The sequence below is a fragment of the Meles meles genome, chromosome 1 (genome assembly GCF_922984935.1).
Source record: "Meles meles chromosome 1, mMelMel3.1 paternal haplotype, whole genome shotgun sequence".
Taxonomy (NCBI): Eukaryota; Metazoa; Chordata; class Mammalia; order Carnivora; family Mustelidae; genus Meles; species Meles meles.
In genome coordinates, this window is record NC_060066.1 from 137,411,731 (window position 1) to 137,431,868 (window position 20,138).

General features: G+C 42.0%; 1 protein-coding gene and 1 pseudogene across 2 annotated transcripts in view; one reads left to right on the top strand and one right to left on the bottom strand.

The window, feature by feature from the left end:
* The first annotated feature begins 2,439 nt into the window (after nt 1-2,439).
* DIPK1A (divergent protein kinase domain 1A) overlaps nt 2,440-20,138 on the top strand; it is a 128,438-nt gene continuing 110,739 nt past the window's right edge. The window contains exon 1 of one of the 2 annotated variants that reach the window (XM_046011167.1): nt 2,440-2,550. In XM_046011167.1, coding sequence (XP_045867123.1) covers nt 2,497-2,550 — 54 coding nt within the window. In that variant the 5' untranslated portion in view covers nt 2,440-2,496. Of the gene's footprint in view, nt 2,551-19,564; nt 19,591-20,138 lie in introns of those variants that run through there. The other variant, XM_046011177.1, reaches the window with a different exon arrangement.
* Nucleotides 6,292-6,654, bottom strand: LOC123946107 (annotated as a pseudogene).

Genomic DNA, 20,138 nt, shown 5'->3' on the forward strand with positions numbered 1-20,138 from the left:
CATCTCATCAAGAGCAAGTATTTCTCCCAATTTGTCAGTCTGCTGTTGACTCCACTTCCACCACAAGTTACTGCTCATTTCTGGGTTCCCCTTTGTAAAGAACTTCTCAAAAGAATTGTATTACACATCCTAATTCCTTCCTCCCATTTTTTCTTAAACTCACATGGATCAAAATTTCTCTCACTGATCCACTGAAGTGTCACCAATAACCTCCATGGTACTAAATCCAAAAGTTCTCAGTCCTTACTCACATATAAGCACTCACTCCTAGATACACTGTCTTCACTCTGCTTCCAGTCACCTCTCTTTTGGTTTTCCTCCTTCACTGGCTGTTCCTTCTCAGTCTCCTTTGCTAGCTTCATTCTTGGTTCTCTCCTATTTACATTCATTCCTTTGGTGATCTTGTCCAGTCTCATGGCTGTAAATATCATCTAAATGTTAGTATCTCTCAAATATCACTAGCTTGAGCCACTGTCTTTAACCCCAGACTCAAAAATGCAACTACCTACTCAAGATCTTCACTTGGACTTATTTTTTTTAAGACTTTATTTATTTATTTGAGAGAGAATGAGAGAGACAGAGAGAGCAGAAGAGGGGGGAGGGTCAGAGGGAGAAACAGACTCCCCAGTGAGCAGGAAGCCCAATACAGGACTCCATCCTGGGGTTTCAGGATCATGACCTGAGCCAAAGGCAGTTTTTAACCAACTGAGCCACCCAGGTGCCCTTCATTTGGATTTCTGATAGGTCTCAAATGCCACATGTCCAAATTGAACCCCTGATCTTTCTCTTCAAACCTACGCCACCTGTGGTTCCCCTCATCTCCACTGATTTTTTCCTTTTTTTATATCCCTTATCAGCTTTATTACCCTATTTTATTTCCTTTGTTGTATTTATTACTTATTGCCTGTTGCTCCCACTCCGAAAATGTAATATTCACAAGGCTTGACATTTCTGCTTTGTTCAGATTTATAACCCAATCAATTAGAACAATGTCCCGGTGCTCGATTAGTATTATTGGATTAATGAATGAATGAATGAAACAGGTAGCAGCCATTCTCAGCTAACTCAAGAAATTACTGCTCTCTTAATCCAAACTGAAAATCAATGAAAAATGGATTTATCTGCAAGCAATCACAAACGGCCCTGTTTAAAATCTGTGCCTGTATGTGGGTTGGGGGAAGAGCAGGTGCGAAGTTTATTTTTTTCTTCTTTCTTTCCCCCCCCTAGAAATGCAAAGCACCATTAGGAGACTGAGTAAAGGTTTTGCTTCTGCAGAAAACACTGTTCAGAGCAACAGGCCAGGAAGAGTTCTAACTGGTTACCTAAAAAACTGTGCAGGCATCACGTGAAAGGTGGTATGTGGGGTGGAAAAAAAAGCAAAAACGCGTCTTCCTTCATTACGAGAGTCTCTCGGATCAACAGCTGTTCTCCTACTAGGGTGGCTCTTTTTTCCCTTATTTGGACTTCACTGTCAAAAGACAGACACCACACCCTTCGGTTCTGTAGCCTTCCCTGAGTAACTATGCCACGTCCCAGGTCTTCTATTTTCAGGACTACATTTAATTCAGTACTATTTTTTTTTTTTCTAAGTCAGGGTTTCTGGGTGGGGCCAGGAAAACTCTGAAGATGTTTGAAAACAATACAAACTTAAAGTCTGAATTTTTTTTAAAAAGTACATTATAAAAAAAAAGTTTAAGGCCATTAAGAAGCGAAATGGCTTTGGGGGACACTCTCAGTTCAGCAGAGAGGAGTCCTGTCCGCGTTCGCTCCGCCACAAGCGCAGAGCCCAGTCCTCAGGGGCTTGCGCGCGAAGGCCTTTCGGGCTGCGGCAGACGCCCCCCGCCCAGGCCGCACCCGCCGCCGCGCGCGAGGGAGAACGAGCCCGTCTCCATGCAAGGAACCCCAAGCTTCCCTTAAATTTCCGTGCAGCCCGCCCAGACACGTCCCGACTGATGGAGCACAGTCCTAAGGGAACGTCAGTCCGAACTGGAAGGGTAGCGGCGTTGGCGGGACGCTTGGCGCCTGCGGCGCTGGGAGCCGGGAGCCAACAGCTGGGTCTGGGAGATCCGAAGGGTCTGCGCTCCAGCCCGCGCAGCACACTCCCAGCTCGACCCGCCCCTCCCCGCGTGGAGCGTGCGACACCCGGCCTTCCGCGACACCCTCTGCCTCCTCCGCACGCCTCCCCTTTAAGCGCGAGGCGCAGTTGGATTTGTGTCGGCCGAGGCAAGGCGCGACTCCCCTTTATGGCGGAGTCGGCAACCGCGGCTGTGATAGCCGCGGCGGCCGGGCTAGCAGAGCCGGAGGCTGAGCCTCGGGCAGGCGGCCGCCGCCACCGCAGCGGGGCCGGGGGGAGCGCGGCGCTCGCCGCGGCGGGGGCGGAGGAGTGGGCGGGCCCGGGCGGGCTGGGGGCGGGGAGGAGGGGGAAGGCGGGGAGCCGGGTCGCCAGCGCTCGGGTCCGCCTCTGACTGCGGCGCGGCGGGGCGATGTGTGATTACCATGGCGAGGAGTCTCTGTCCGGGGGCCTGGCTAAGGAAACCCTATTACCTCCAGGTAGGCCGGCGGCGAGCCCGTTGGGCGCCCTCCCCCGCGGTGCGGGACTCGCCTGCCTCCTTCCTCCCTCCCTAGGTCGGCGCCCGCCCGAAACCCGCTGCCCCCTGCTGTCCGGTACCTGGCGGCGCGCCCTCCCCGGCCGCCCGGGAGCCGCAGACCCTACGGTGGAGCTGCCCGCGCCCCCCATGGCTGCCCCGGCGCCTCTCGCGCTCTGGCCGCCGGGCTCCGGGGCCCGGGTCTCCGCGCCCGGGCTCGCCCTGGCGCCCCTAGCATCCCGAGAGCCCCGAGACGTGACCTGGGTGCAACCCTACGCCTCTAGTAGTTGAGGCTTGGCAGCTTGGGCTCGGGACGTGCGCCGGCTGCTCCCTGGTCTGGCGCTCTCCTCCTCCTCCCCCTCCCCCGTGGGCCCCGCAGGTCGGCTTTTCACGACTCTGTGTCTTCGGTCGGTGGTAGGAGAGGTGGTGTGTCATTCCACCATATTTTAGAAAATTATGGCAATTTGTCACATCAGGGTTTCCCCAGATCCCCGAGAAGCGACGTGTGCCTAGTGCTGAGCCCCTCGGTTCGGTCTTTCCATCACACTCGTGATTTAAACAGGAGGTAGGACTCGGAAGCCCGAAAAAGAGGAATGGGTGTTTGCTTTCCAGAAGGAAAGGGGACAGTGTCTGGTGCCGATCTCAAATACCCCAGCAATGCAAACGTAATTCTCAGTCATGTCATGTGTACCGTTCGCGTGTTAATCTTTCATGATTTCCCGTTCCACCCTCTGTGCCGCTGCCAGTCTGTGTCTTCGAACCCTACTACTGCCTTCACGTACTGTTGGTCAACAGGGGGACCTAGTAGGCACCGTGAGTAGCTGAGCGCAAATCCATCACCCCAGTGGAAAAACAACTACAAATCAGTGCCTCGCGTGGGTCGGCAGTGTTGTCTGCCTTCAGAGGACAGTACTCCTTTAACCGCTTACATTAAAAAGCTTAAGGCATTGATAGATGATTTGGGGATGGGAAGTCATGCTCAGTTGGCGCTTTTATAAATTACTTTAAAAGTTGAGGAGAAGCCATCAAGGGGCAAGTAAATCTTTCATTCTTGTTTGGAAATTGCATATGTAAATCGTTACCCTGCAGTGAATGATGTACTGCAAATTGGAAGCATAATTTGACAACCCATGATATAGAGACTACAGGAGTAAAGCTGAACGAATGCCCTGAGTCCTTGTAGCAGCTCCAACAGTAGTAATTACGCTTGAGTACAGTAGAGTAACCCAGTGTAGAATTTAGCCCAGGCCAGATAACTCTTTGTAACCCTCTATGGGAACAACAACAAAAAAAAGGTCTTACCAGACTCTCTCCCCAAAATAAGTTTATTGGAATATTTAATTTTTTTTCTAAAACTAGGTATGTATATATATATAAAAATATATATATATATATTTTTTAAGAGTCTGCGGCAGACTTTATTTTAGACTTTGATTAGTTTGTCTCTAAATGTTCTCCATAAATGTGGCTGTGACATGTTTTGGCACCGTAACTCAAGAGCTTTCAGATTGGCTGAATTAAGATTATTATTTTTTTTAATTTTATTTATTTGACAGACAGAAATCACAAGCAGGCAGAGAGGCAGGCAGAGAGAGAGGAGGAAGCAGGCTCCCTGTGGAGCAGAGAGCCCGATGCAGGGCTCGATCCCAGGACCCTGAGATCATGACCTGAGCCGAAGGCAGAGGCTTTAACCCACTGAGCCACCCAGGCGCCCCTAAGATTAGTTTTACAAATAGTTATATTTCCATTAATCACAAACCTTTGGCAGTTCTGCCTTTCTGAATGTGCACATCATTATCTATTACTAAATTAAGGTAAACTTGGATTTTAACCATTTCAAAAGGATTTAGGAGCATAGTGATATTTTAGTAGGCTACCTCTATATAAAATAATAATTAAATAGAAACATTATTAATTCTAGTATTATATTTGAGATAAATAAACTTGAAACTTGGGAACCTAAGTTTGGGAACTGGTATCTTAATGTCTTGGTATTAGTATTTATTCCCTTTATGAATTTTCTTGTTAGTTGTCCCTCATTAAACTAATTCAATTTAACCAGTTAAAAAAAAATTACTTAATTGTCACCTTTTTCTGTTCCCCGTTGTCTAAATGCTCATCTTCTGGTTTTACAATTTCTCTACTACTAGGCACTTCAACCTTGAAATTGTTTTGGGCAAAGTCAAAACATTTCCAACTGAGATTGTCATACAGCTGCTCAAGTTTCTTAGCCACTGAAGATTGAATTAATATATACAGTACTCCCTTTCCTCTTTTATTGTTTTATTTTTCCTGAGACTAAAATCGTGTTCTTTTAGAAACAGCATGAGGCCTGAGAACAGAGCTGATCTTTGTTCATTTGTGCTTCTGTTTCATCATGACCTTGAAAAAGTTTCCTAACTTTTTAGTTCCATAGTTTCCATATCATAAAATGGAGATTATAGTTATTAACTGAGTACATCACATGAGTGTAGTGAAGCCAAGCTAGATGAAGTTAAATCTGTTTTTGTGACATTTTTACTAACTTTAAATAGAAAAGCATGTGAATTTAAATGGTAAGTACATATAAGTAAATATGTTGAATTCCTTCATCCAAAGGTTTCTGGCTTTCCCCTCCATTTTATTTATTGAGCATTTATTGATATTGACCCAGTTTCACAATGACTTATCATATTGACTAAATCATTGACTTAATATTTGTTGGAGGCCTGTCACATGCCAGAAATTTAGTGAGGTGATAGCAATTCTACTACAGCTAAGCAAACATCTTTATAATCCTCGTGGAGCTTAAAGTCTAGTTAGAGGCAAACATTAAATAATCTCAAAAATGTATAATGACAACAGTAGGTGCAATGAAGGAAAAGAGAAGAAGCAAAAGACTACCTGTGAGTAAGAGAACAGTCTCTCGCTCTTTTAAAACCTTTTACTATAGAAATTTTTATGCATACATAAGACAGAAAAGAATAATGAACTCTCACCTACCTATCACCTGCTCTCAGCAGTTATCAGTATTTTCTTTCATTTCTCCTCTCATTGTCCTCCTTGCAACTGAAGTGGGATTTTTTTTGGATTTAAAAAAAAATTTTAGTTCTCGTATAGTTAACATGCAGTGTTATATTAGTTTCAGGTGTACAATATAGTGATACAACAATTCCATACATTATTCAGTACTCATCAAGATAATAGTACTCTTAATCCCCATCACCTATTTCATCCATCCCCCCACATGCCTCCCCTCTGGTAACCATCAGTTTGTTCTCTATAATTAAGAATCTGGTTTTGGATGATCTCTTTTTTCCTTTGTTCACTTGTTTCTTAAATTCCATATATGGAATTTGTTTTTCTCTGACCAACTTATTTCACTTAGCATTATACTCTCTAGCTCCATCCATGTTGTTGCAAATGGCAAGATGTCATTCCTTTTCATGGCTCAGTTATACACACACACACACACACACACACACACACACACACACACCACTTCTTTATCCACTATCTATTGACAGACACTTGGGCTGCTTCCATAATTTAGCTATTGTAGATAATGTTGCAGTAAACATAAGGGTGTGCTAATCTTTTTGAATTTGTGTTTTCATATTCTTTGGATAAATTACCCAGGAGTGAAATTACTAGATGATAGGGTAATTCTTTTTAAATTTTTGTATTTAATAAAGTTTTTTCAAAATGTACAGTTGGTAGGATCTGTTCATGCATCTTCACCAGCAGCTGGGGTATCTCCACCTTGGTATTTCTTGTGTAAATTACTTGAGTTCTGTGCTTTGAAACAAGTTTCTTAAGTCTTTTACTAAGGAGCTCCTGGAGGACTGCCCTGGCTAGGAACCTTGGATCTTCAGTCTCTCAGAGGCAACAGCTGAGGTTATAAGCTTATAGCTGAGAACTTCCTTACAAAGTTTGTCATATCTTGTTTTGTCAAACAAGACCAGGTTATTGAGCTTGTGCTGAACTTTGCCTTTGGATCACTTCCTTTTGGTCTTAGCCCAGGTTTGTTCACTGGGTCTTTTTCTTTCTTGGTTGACTTTCTGGCATCTTTCTTGTCCTTGGGTGACATTGCAAAGCTCAGAACAGCAGCCACCCCTGCAGCCTCACTAAAAGACCAAATGCTATTTTTAATTTTTTGAGGAACCTCCATACTGATTTCCGCAGTGGCTGCACCAGTTTGCATCCTACCAACAGTGCAAGCGGTTTCCTTTTTCTCTACATCCTTACCAACACTTGTTTCTTGAGTTTTCGATTTTAGCCATTCTGGCAGATGTGAGGTGATACCACATTGTGGTTTTGAGTTGCATGTCCCTGATGATGAGTGATGGTGAGCATCTTTCAATATGTCTGTTGGCCATCTGTTTGTCTTCTTTGGAGAAATGTCTGCTCATGTCTTTTGCCTATTTTTAAATTGGATTATTTGTTTTTGGGTGTTGAGTTTTATAAGTTCTTTTTGTATTTTGGATACTAACCCTTTATCAAATATGTCGTTTGCAAATACTCTCTCACATTCAGTAGGTTGCCTTTTAACTTTGTGGATTGTTTCCTTTTCTGTGCAGAAGTTTTTATTTTGATATTGTCCCAAAAGTTTATTTTTGCTTCTGTTTCCCTTGCCTCGGGAGGCATATCCAGAAAAAGGTTGCTACAGCTGATGTCAAAGAAATTACTGCCTGTGCTCTCTTCTGGGATTTTTATGATTTTAGGTCTCACATTTAGGTCCTTAATCTATTCTAAATTTATTTTTGTGTGCAGTGTAAGAAAGTGTTCCAGTTTCATTCTTTTGCATGTTGGTGTCTACTTTTCCCAGAACCATTTGTTGAAGAGACTGTCTTTTTCTGTTGCCTCCTTTGTTGAAGATTAATTGACCATATAATCGTGGTCAATTATTTCTGAGTTCTCTGTTCTGTTTCATTGATTTATGTGTCTATTTTTGTGCCAGTACCATACTGTTTTGATTACTACAGTTTTGTAGTGTGCCTTGAAATCTGATATTGTGATACCTCCAGTTTTTTTTTTTTGTTGTTTTTTTTTTTCAAGATTGTTTTGGCTATTCAGGGTTTTTGTGGCTTCTTACAAATTTTAAGATTATTTGTTCTAGTTCTGTGAAAAATGTTGTTGGTATTCTATGAGGGTTTGCATTAAGTCTGTAAATGGCTTTGGGTAGTATGGACATTTTAATAATATTCTTCCAATCAGCTAAAGTATTTTGAAACAAATCTCACATATCACATAATTCTATCCAAATACCTTATTATGCATTTCTAACAGTTAAGGATATTTTTAGACATAAACATAATACAATTATTATATGTAACAAATTTGATAACAGTTCCTTATTTTTCTCTGCCCTCCTTGTGGCTATGCATTACCTTGAGAGGACTGATTGAATTTGCTATGGAGTGGGCTTACTGTGATTGGGGAGGGTCTCTTGGCAAAAACAAAACAAAAAACTACCCCCTCACCAGCTTGTTCATGCTGGAGAAAGAGTTCTTCTATAGAAACTAATTCTCATTTTGTGTTTTGGGAGAATGTTTTAGAAAGTAAATGTCTGGTTTAAGTAACATTTTCATGTAAATGTATTATTTTAGAAGGAGGATGCTTTAGTTAACAGGTTTAAATGATCTTGCTTTGTTTGGGGGATAGGGTATGGAGTGAAGAGTAGGAGGAATTGGATTTCAAAGATGGGGGGGTTGGAAGAGGAAGGGCCCAGCAGAAAGAGAGGGAAGTTGCAGAGACCAGCTTTATACAGCTGTAATTTTATTGTTTGTCTTCAACTGGGTGAGGTGAAAAACAGGTATGTCCTGAAGTGTTTAGTCCTCAGGGCATACAAGTTCTTTTCTTCCTACAATTTACAGGGAAAAAAATTTAATCAGTTGACTTCATTATAAAGGACTTTCAATCCTGCTATTTTTTTTTTAACGATTTTATTTATTTGACAGAGAGAGAGAGAGATCACAAGTAGGCAGAGAGGCGCGCAGAGAGAGAGGAGGAAGCAGGCTCCCCGCTGAGCAGAGAGCCCAATGCAGGGCTGGATCCTAGGACCCTGAGATCATGACCTGAGCCGAAGGCAGAGGCTTAACCCACTGAGCCACCCAGGCGCCCCAATCCTGCTATTTTTATTGGTCCAGATAACACTGTGATAATTGATAATGCTTCTAGAAAACTATAGCATTATGCAATTAATGATATATTTTCAGCTGTAGTATAGATTAAATAAGCATTTGTGGGCTAATGTGGGGGCCTAATCACTGCTTAAAGCTTTGTTTATATAGCAGAAGAGATTCCATGGCTCATGAAGCACTGTGTGGTATATCCACATAGTAGAATATTATTCAGCAAAAAAAGGAATGAAAGGGCACCTGGGTGGCTCAGTGGGTAAAAGCCTCTGCCTTCGGCCCAGGTCATGGTCTCGGGTCCTGGGATCAAGCCCCGCATCCATCCAGCTCTCTGCTCAGCAGGGAGCCTGCTTCCCTTCCTCTCTCTCTGCCTGCCTCTCTGCCTGCTTGTGATCTCTGTCTGTCAAATAAATGAATTTTAAAAAATCTTAAGGGCACCTGGGTGGCTCAGGGGGTTAAAGCCTCTGCCTTCGGTTCAGGTCATGATCTCAGGGTCCTGGGATCAAGCACTCCGCATCAGGGCTCTCTGCTCAGCAGGGAGCCTGCTTCCCTTCCTCTCTCTGCCTGCCTGTCTGCCTACTTGTGATCTCTGTCTGTCAAATGAATAAATAAAATCTTAAAAAAAAAAAAATCTTAAAGAGGAATGAAGAACTGATGTATACAATAACTGATGTATACAATGGATGAACCTTGAAAATATTAAATATATGAAGGAAACCAGCCATAAAATACCATATATTATATAGTTCCATTTATATGAAATGTCCAGAAAAGGTAAATCTATAAAGACAGAAAATGGGTTAGTTGTTGCCTAGGACTGGGAGGGTTGGGGAGAAATGGATATGAGGTTTATTTTGGGGGTAATGGGAATGTTCTAAAACTGAGACTGTTGATGGTTGCACTCTATGAATATACCAAGAACCATTGAATTGCATACTTTAAATGAATAAAATGTATGGTTTGTGAATCATCTCTCAATAAAACTGTGGGGGGAAAAAAAGGAAAGGAAATGAGTTTATCTCATTGATATGGTCCTTTTCTCTGCCCCTTGTTGCAGATTCCACCAATGCCAGTTTTATGAGGCAGGGAGTACTTCTTCCAGAGAAGCAGAGCTGGTGTACTGTTTGTCTATGGGGCCTCTGTCAGCCAGGAAGGTTTGCGACCTGCAAACACTTACCTGAGCAGCAAGCGTCTCATGACAGGGCATCATTCTCAGAGCATACTAACTTGGAGTTCCATCCTTTCCAGCCAGTCTGTTGAAGCCTTACCCAGAGATAGTACTTCCTGGCCTTGCTAACCATTGTGGCACACTGAATAGAGTCCTCTGTCAAAAATCGTAAACTGTGGGTCTATTAACCAGCTCAGACCATTTTCAGACAGTGTTTTTTTGCCACACACCATTATGACGATACTACTTGTGGCCTGCTGGGTTGTAGTGACCCAGAATGACACCTGTGTTGATCTGTTTTTAGCAGTGTGTTTTCTACAAATTAGGATCTGCTTTGTTTAGGGTTTCGTCGAGTCTGAGTGGGACTGATTACACAGCCCTATAATTCCTTGGCTTTAGTTTAGAATACCTTCTTCTTTCTCACTATCATCAAGTCCTGGAAGAATGAAAGTGAAGACAATTTAGAGCAATTCTCTATATTTAGATTATACACATTTCCATTCTAGTCATTCTGTCTGCATGCCCTGTTGCATTGAAAAAGCTACTGCAATTCTAATGGAATTTGAAGTTTGAGACATATAGGTACTTGTAAAGGTTTTCAAGCCCTTTAGATTGCAAAAGTTTTATATTTCTTGAGGCATCTTCTTAAAAATGACTAACAGTTTCAATGATGTGTTCAGTAGACCTGCCCTGAAGGAATGGATGGATAGCATGTTCTTATCAGGGTGTGGGCACTTGTTTAACATTTCTGTACCAGGCTCTTTGGTTTTATTAGTACTGTTTTCTCAAACATGACTGCTATAGATGGTTTTGTTCTTTATGACTTTGTGTGGCTCTTTTGTGGGATTTAGTGCCAGATGGGGTTACTGATCTAGGTTAATTGGTAGTAGGTGATGGTGTCGACAAATACGGTACTAAGGGTATTACGGCTTCTTGCCTGTTTTCAGCCTCCAGGATTATTTTAGGTCTAAGGATAATTAGAGCAGGTAGTGGTTCCCTCTTCCCCCAAGGCTATAGGTGGTGTGGTTCTCATCATGTTTGTTAGACCTGCCGTTCAGAGCTTAATTTTTGCCTTTGCCTGAAACTAAATCTCTAAAACTATAATTAGCTTCCTGAGACTGGTCAGTACATTGAGAGCGTATGCATCCCATAATGTCTTAAATTCAACCATAAAGTTATAATGTAGCCACTGATATTACCATTAATTGCTTTTTACCTCTGTTAGGATCTCAAAGAAGTGATGAATTCCCAGACAGACTGCATCGTCACCACACTTTCGGGTTGTAGCATGGGCTGGTTTCTTTATTGGCATCTTTCCAACGCGGCCCTGGTTTTCACTTTGATGTATTATAGAGTTGTTTTGTATTCTCTGGAGAAGTTCTTTCTTTTCTTTTCTTTTTTTCCTTTCCTTTTCTTTCTTCTTTTTGCAGTTAGATACATTTTAATATTTTCATTTTTTTTTTAAAGATTGATTGATTAAAGATAGAGTGAGCACACATGCGGTGGGGGGAGGGGGGTACGGGCAGAGCAAGAGGGAGATAGAGTCCCAAGTCAACTCTGTGCTGAGTGTGGAGCCCAACATGGGGCTGGATCTCCTGACCCTAAGATAAGAGTTAAGACAAGAACTCAACCAGCTACCACCCAGGGGCCCCAGTGTTTTAATTTCTTTTCTTTTTATTTTATTTTATTTTTTTTAAAAGATTTTATTTGGGGCGCCTGGGTGGCTCAGTGGGTTAAGCCGCTGCCTTCGGCTCAGGTCGTGATCTCGGGGTCCTGGGATCGAGTCCCGCATCGGGCTCTCTGCTCAGCAGGGAGCCTGCTTCCCTCTCTCTCTCTGCCTGCCTCTCTATCTACTTGTGATCTCTCTCTGTCAAATAAATAAATAAAATCTATAAAAAAAAAATAAATAAAAAAATAAAAGATTTTATTTATTTGACAGACAGAGATCACAAGTAGGCAGAGAGAGAGGAGGAAGCAGGCTCCCTGTTGAGCCGAGAGCCCGATGCGGGGCTTGATCCCAAGACCCTGGGATCATGACCTGAGCCGAAGGCAGAGGCCCAACCCACTGAGCCACCCAGGTGCCCCACCAGTGTTTTAATTTCTTAAAGTTGCTTTGAAACAATACTGTACCATTCTGTTAAATACCATATTTTTACATCATTTGGTTGAAAAGTTAAATGTCTCACATTTTTAAATGTCTTTTTTTTTTTTTTTAAAGATTTTATTCATTTGACAGAGAGAGATCACAAGTAGGCAGAGAGGCAGGCAGAGAGAGAGAGGGAAGCAGGCTCCTCGCTGAGCAGAGAGCCCGATGCGGGACTCGATCCCAGGACCCCGAGATCATGACCTGAGCCGAAGGCAGCAGCTTAACCCACTGAGCCACCCAGGTGCCCCTCACATTTTTAAACATATTTCTAGACATTCAAATATTTTGCAAATAATTTTTTTTAAATTTTAATCTACAAAGTATATGAATTTAGAAAAACTAAGATATTGTAAACATATTTTTTAAAAACCCAAAATATTAGTGGATGAATTTTTCTTTAGAAATAAGTAATTCTTTTGTTGGGGGGAGTTGACTGAATATTTCATGAAATTAAATAATTATCTTTTTTAGATGTGATTCTGGTATTGTGGGTTTTTTTTTGTTTTTTTTTTATTGTGACTCTAAACATACAACATAAAATCATGATCTTATCATTTTTAAGTGTATGGTATGTTAGTGTTAATTATGCACATCGTTGGGGTGCCTGGGTGGCTCAGTTGGTTAAGCAACTGCCTTCAGCTCAGGTCATGGTCCCAGGGTTCTGGGATTGAGCCCTACATTAGGCTCCCTGTCCAGCAGTGAGTCTGCTTGTCCCTGTCCTTCCCACTCATGCTGTCTGTTGTTCTGTCTCTCTTGCTCTTTCAAAGAAATAAAAATTATATATATATGCATGCACATTGTTGGCAGCAGCTCTCTGGAACTTTTTCATTTTATAAAACTGAAACTCTGTATTTACTAAACTACACCTCCCCATATTCCCCTCCCTGCCAGCTTGGTAACCACATTCTACTTTCTGTTTCTATGAGTCTGACTTCTTCAGATACCTCATATAAGTAGAATCATGCAGTATTTGTCTTTTTGTGACTGACTTACTTCACTTAGTGTAATGCCCTCAAGATTCTTCCAACTTGTACATATGACAAGATTTCCTTCTTTGTAAAGGCTGAATAATATTCTACTATATGTGTGGACCACACTTTCCTCATCCATTCCTCAGTCTATGGACATTAGGTTGCTTCCACCTCTTGGCTATTGTGGCCAATGCTGCAGTGAACATGGGAACGCTAATATGTCTTTGAGATCCTGCTTGTAATTATTTTGGACATAGACCCAAAAGCAAGATTGCTAAATCATTGGGTAATTCTATTTTTAATTTTTTTTTTAAAGATTTTATTATTTTATTTATTTGACAGAGAGAGAGAGATCACAAGTAGGCAGAGAGGCAGGCAGAGAGAGAGGAGGAAGCAGGCTCCCTGTGGAGCAGAGAGCCCGATGCGGGGCTCGATCCCAGGACCCCGAGATCATGACCTAAGCCGAAGGCAGCAGCTTAACCCACTGAGCCACGCAGGCGCCCCTCTATTTTTAATTTTTTGAGGAAACTCCACACTTTTTATTGTGTCTGTACCATTTACATTCCCACCAGCAGTGCGCAAGGACTCTCTCCTCGCCAGCACTTGTTCTTTTTGGTTTTTTTGTTGTTGTTCTTTTTTTTTTTTTTTTTCAAATATTTTATTTATTTGACAGAGAGAAATCACAACAAGGCAGAGAGGCAGGCAGAGAGAGAGGAGGAAGCAGGCTCCCTGCGAAGCAGAGAGCCCGATGCAGGGCTCAATCCCAGGACCCTGGGATCATGACCTGAGCCGAAGGCAGAGGCTTTAACCCACTGAGCCACCCAGGCGCCCCAGTTGTTGTTGTTTTTTTAATAGTAGCCATACTAACAGGTATGAGGTGGTATCTCACTGTTTCGTTTTGTTTTTTAAGATTTTATTTATTTGAGAGAGAGAGAGAGAGAACAGAGGGAGAAGCAGATTCTCTGCTGAGCAGAGAACTGCATGAGGGGCTTGATTCCAGGCCTTGAGGTTAGGACCTAAGCTGAAGGCAGGTGATTCACCAACTGAGCCACCCAGGTGCCCCTCCCAGGTTGGTTTTGATTTGAATTTCCCTGATGATGAGTGATGTTGAGCATCTTTTCATGGGCTTGTTGGCCATTTTCATGTCTTCTTTGGAAAAAGTTCCTTCTTGATTTCTTGTTTCAGATTGGTGTTTTTTCAATAGGGTTATGGGTTAATATAAACTCAGTTCCCCTTTCTGTCCTAAGAACTGAGTGATCATGTTTGAGGATATTGTTGCAAGAGAGATTTACAACATGCTAATGACCTTCTGAATTAATTACTGCATCCATTTTAGAGATGCATGGTGTCAGAGTCACAGACTTACAGATCCTAGAGGTGGCACCACAAGTTTTACTGCCTGCCCCCCAATTGCTTGAAAACAGAGCTTCTTATTTATATTAAATTTAAAACCTTGATCAACGTGCCAACCTCTGTACCATTGATTAGATCCAGCTTTTGAATAAAAAGTGCTAAAGGGGGGCGCCTGGGTGGCTCAGTGGGTTAAAGCCTCTGCCTTCGGCTCAGGTCATGATCCCGGCGTCCGGAGATTGAGTGCCGAGTTGGGCTCTCTGTTCAGCGGGGAGCCTTCTTCCCTTCCTCTCTCTCTGCCTGCCTCTCTGCCTACTTGTGATCTCTGTCAAATAAATAAATAAAATCTTTTTTTTAAAAAAGGTGCTAAAGTCTCTTATGGTTCGCCTCCCCTTCCAAATTTTTTTTTTTTAATAAACATATAATGTATTTTTATCCCCAGGGGTACAGGTCTGTGAATCGCCAGGTTTACACACTTCATAAGAGACTATGGACTCTGAAAAACAACCTGAGGGTTTTGAAGGGTCAGGGCTGGGAGGTTGGGGGAACAGGTGGTGGGTAATGGGGAGGGCACGTTTTGCATGGAGCACTGGGTGTTGTGCAAAAAGAATGAATACTGTTATGCTGAAAAAATAAATAAAACGGAAAAAAAAAGATAAAAAAAAAAAGGTGCTAAAGGACTTTTTTGAGATAATGGGGAAATTTAAAAATGGACTACACACTGGATGATATTGTTGTATCACTGGTGAACTGTGTTATTTAAAAGAGTGTCCTTATTTTTAGATGGTATAAACTGAAATATTTAGGGTAAAAAAATACTGCAATGTCTATAATTTACTTATAAATTATTGAGGAAAATTGTTTATATATACATCATGTATAAAGAGCAGGATGTTCTTTTTTTGTTCTTAACTTTATTTATGTGAGAGAGAGAGAGAGAGAATGAGAGAAAGAAAGCATGAGAAGTGGAAGGGTCACAAGGAGAAGCAGACTCCCCACCAAGCAGGGAGCCCAATGTGGGACTTGATCCCGGATCCTGGGACTCCAGGATCATGACCTGAGCCAAAGGCAGCCACTCAACCAACTGAGCCACCCAGGCACCCCAAGAGCAGGATGTTCTAACCTTAGTGCTATTGACATTTTGGGCTGGATAATTATTTGTTGTGTGGGGCTCTGTTTTGTAGGATGTTTAGCAGCATCCCTGGCCTCTACCCACTAGATACCAGTAATACCCCCCAGTAGTGATGATCAAAATGTCTCCAGACTTTGCCAGATGTTCTCTGGGAGGCAAAATTGTTCCTAGTTGAGGATCACTGATACAGAGAAGAAGAAAGCAGGAAAGGTAGAGATATTTATGTTATGTCTAGAGAGAGTGACAAAACAAGCAAATATAGGACAATGTTAGCAATTGATGAATATAGGTATAAGGGTTTTTTTTAAATACTATTTTAAATTCTCTACAGATTTAAAGATTTTCAAAATAAAAGTTTTGGGGAAAATAAATTAGACTGGATTTCATAATAACTGAGTATTATTGGAAGATGTGTGAATTCTATCCAAAGTTACATTGAGGGTTGAGAAAATGAGATTTGATAGAGCACATCTGAAGTCAGTAATTGAAGAAAATGTGTTGTTTTCCAGTGGCTCTCGAACATAGCACCACAAATTTAGCAGCTTGGACCAACACCCATTTGTACCCTTATCTCACAGTTCTGTAGGTTAGAAGTCTGGGCCCAGTATGGCCTAACTCGTTCTCTGCTCCAGATTTCAGAGGTTGAAAATCAAGGTGTCACTAGGGTTGAGTTTCTTTCTGGAGCTCTGGGGATGAATTGGCTTCTAGTCTGTTAGAGGACTGGGGTGTCCATTTCCTGGCTAGCTGTTGGCTGGGGTGGTTCTCAGCTTCTAGAGGCCACCTACATCCTTTGGTTCATGGCTCCCTTCTCCATCTTAAAAGCTGCAAGAGTGGTAGAGTCCTCTGCATGCTTCACATCTCTCTCACTTCCTCTCTGCCCTATGCTCTGGCTCTTCTGCCTATCTCTTCTGCTTTTAAGGGCTCATGTGATTACATTGGGTATACCCAGATAACCAAGGATATTTACTTCTAAGTCAGTTGATTAGTAACCTTAATTCCAGCTGCAAAGTCCCTTAATTGCAGTACCTGGGTTGTTTGAATCAGGGAGTAGGAATCTTGAGAGACATTTTTAGAATTCTGCCTACCACAAAAAGAATACAACTGAATTCCGACAATTAAAAAAATCAGTTATTTCCTAAAGTATTTTACTAGTGTCTTTTCCGTTACTATTAGGTTTAAAGATGTTGTCATAGAACAGATTTTATAAGAGAGTTGTATTTTTTTAAGTTTTTTTTTTTTTTAGTAACCTCTACACCCAATGTGGGACTTGAACTCAATGACACTAAAGTCAAGAGTTGCATACTCTTCTGACTGAGCCAGTCAGACATCCCAAGAGATTTGTATTTATCACTCCAATAATTACTATGGGAGGAATCATGGGTACTTATTACAGAAGAAAATGCAAATTGCTGCTGAACATCACATGCAAAAATAATGGTTTTTACAACAGATACTATTCTTAATACTTTTGTACCCTTATACAAATGAAAGTTAAGAGCATGAAAATTTCACCTTATAAACTCTAAGAAAACTGTCTTAAAATGTAACTTACGTCTCCTTATTACTATATTTAATTAGAGTCGTTCTTTACCCCTTGAAGAAGACAATGCTTGGTTTTGTTGTTAATGTGCCAGCTGACATTTGGGCACACCTCATCCTGTTAAGCCAGAGCCCATTTATGACCCTCGTCTTGTCCTTTGTCTTGAACATATACTCAGGTTGTGCAGTGTAGTACACATGTGTTTACATGCATTCAAAACTAGTCTGTAACCATTCTAAGACACTGAGCTCTGGTAGCACAGACTCCTGTCTCCTTTATTCTCAGCGCCACCACCATCTTATCACCGTCTTCCTAATTGAGGCCTTTGCCACTCCCGTGCCTTTCATTCAGCCAATCCCTCTGGCTTCCCTCCCTTCCCTATTCAGTCACGATGCCATGACCTGTCATTTTAGCTGCCCTTACTGGCTCATTTACTACCTCCTTGTTGCCCTGACCTTCTTTCATTCTTTCCTGATTCTCCTGCCCTTTCCTTTAGTCTCTTCAGTCCTTTGCTCCCCGCTTTCCCCAGGACTCCAGCCTTCTTTGGCTTCTCATCTTGTACAGTCTCTGGGCGTAATTGCAGCTCTTCACTTGGCTTCCAGTACAACCCAAATATTAATGAGTCTCAAGGTATACCACCAGCCCGAACCTCTCTCCCAGAACTTTAGATCTGCACTTCTAGCTGCTTATTTGTTACCTACTTGGAGATGGCACATCATATTTCTAAAACTTTTTTTATTTAAATTCAGTTAATTAACATAAAATGTAATATTGATTTCAGAGGTACAGGCCTTTGATTCATCAGCCTTACATAATCCCCAGTGCTCATTACATCACGTGCCCTCCTCAATGTCTGTCACCCGGTTACCCCATCCCCCCACCCCCCTTCCCTCCAGCAACCCTCAGTTTGTTTCCTATGATTAAGAATCTCTTATGGGGCACTTCTTATTTAGCATGTCCTAAACTAAACTCTACTCCCCTCAAAACTTGCTTCTTTCCCAGTTTCAGTTAGTGATACTCTCCAGTTACTCAAGAGCATTTCCTTGATGATTAATAGTGATGAGTACTTTTCATGTACCTATTGGCCATCTATCTCCTGCTGGTAGGATTCTCTACTTCCGTCTCATTGGCCCCACTATAATAGCCCCCAGAATGGCCTTCCTGCCTCATTATCCCTTTGAGCTCCATCTTCATGTTGCTTCTAAAGTAATGTTCCCCCAAATACACATCTGACCTAGTTCAGGAGACTGCAGAGTTCTGAGCATGGCCCTTCATTTCTGGTTCCTTTCTATCGTGCTCTTTCATTCCTGCTTCCACCACCTCATGCACTGTTTGCCCTGCTGGTCCTGAAAAACGTCCACCTTACCCAACTCACCATGCTCATGTGTCAGCCTATCTACCCTCCCCCACTTTTTCTCCTTTGCCCTAGAATCCCCTTCCCCCTAGAATCCCCTTTCCCCATTTCCCTGCATTCCTCTCTACCTGGTTTATTCTCAGGTTTTACTTATCCTTCAGGTTTCAATTCCAAAACTAAGTGACCTTTTAGTGATCCGTCCCTAAAACCCCCCACACTATTAGTGTCCACTTCTGTGCCCCAGATTGTTCGCAAGATAGGAGGCACAGACTTCTCTTTCAGCATTTTTGATACTGGTTTGTCATCACTGGTTTTATTAGCTTTTTTTCTGCCCCAGACTGTGATTTCCTTGAGAGCCAAGATGTTAGTTGCCCTTTTCCATCCCCTGTGCCTAGCCCAGAGCAGATGTTCAATAAACGTTTGTTGAATGAATGAATGAATCAGCGTAAACACTGGTAGGGACAGAGTTTTATGGGGCCGATTAGATTAATTTTAAAAAGACTGATTTAGGGGCGCCTGGGTGGCTCAGTGGATTAAGCCGCTGCCTTCGGCTCAGGTCATGATCTCAGGGTCCTGGGATCGAGCCCCGCATCAGGCTCTCTGCTCCGCAGGGAGCCTGCTTCCTCCTCTCTCTCTGCCTGCTTCTCTGCCTACTTGTGATCTCTCTCTCTGTCAAATAAATAAATAAAATCTTTAAAAAAAAAAAAGAAGACTGATTTATTTTATTATTTTGTAATGAAGTTTTTATTATTTATTTTAGATTTTATTTATTTATTTGAGAGAAAGAGAGTGAGAGAGAGAAGACATGAGTGGAGGTGGGGAAGAGAGAGTGACAGCGGTAGAGGGAGAACCAGACTCCCCACTGAGCAGGGAGCCTGATGTGGGGCTTGATTCCAGGACCCTGGGATCATTACCTGAGCCTAAGGCACACGCTTAACCGAGCCACCCAGGCACCACTGATTTATTTATTTTAGAATGAGAGAGCAAGCGTACATGGAGGGGGAGGTCAGAGGGAGAGGCAGAGAAGCAGACTTCCCACTGAGCACGGAGCCAGAGGCTATAGTCCACACAGGGTTGACCTCACAATCCCAAGATCATGACCTGAGCTGAAATCAAGAGTCCAGCGCATAACCGACTGAGCCACCCGTGCCCCTAGATTAATTCTTTATACAAAAGAAAACATGTATGCAATAAGTAAAAAAGTACAGCTGAGCTTATGATGCACCTGGTAAGTCTCCCCTTCTACTTCTCTGTATCCCCAACTTTACTCCTGAAAGGTGGCCTCTTTGAACCTCCTATCTTTTGGGATTTCCTGGTGGCTACATCTCTAACTTCTAGATCTCTGTGTGTAAAAACTGCACACATCCTGGGAAGTGCTTTGTTCTCATATAGTTTTTTTATATCTTAAAATGTTTATTTTTGTCAGAATAGCTGATGATTTTCTGTTTCTGGTTTATTACTATAAGTGTTCTCTCTCCATAAAAAATTCATTCAAAATTATTCTGATACACTTTTAATGTCTGTTTTTATGTAAGTCACAAAATATATGTAATATATATTTGTAATATATATGTAATATATATTTACATTTAAGTTTATATGGAACATAAATAAGGAAATATACAAATGTCAGGGATTTGGGCTCTAAGATATTTTCCTGAGAGGGTTGTACAATCAAAAAGATTTGGACTATTGCTCCAAATAATAGAATTTTATCTGTTCGGGTTTTTTTTGTTTTTTTTTTTTTGATTGATCAACTTTAGATATTATCTGTTG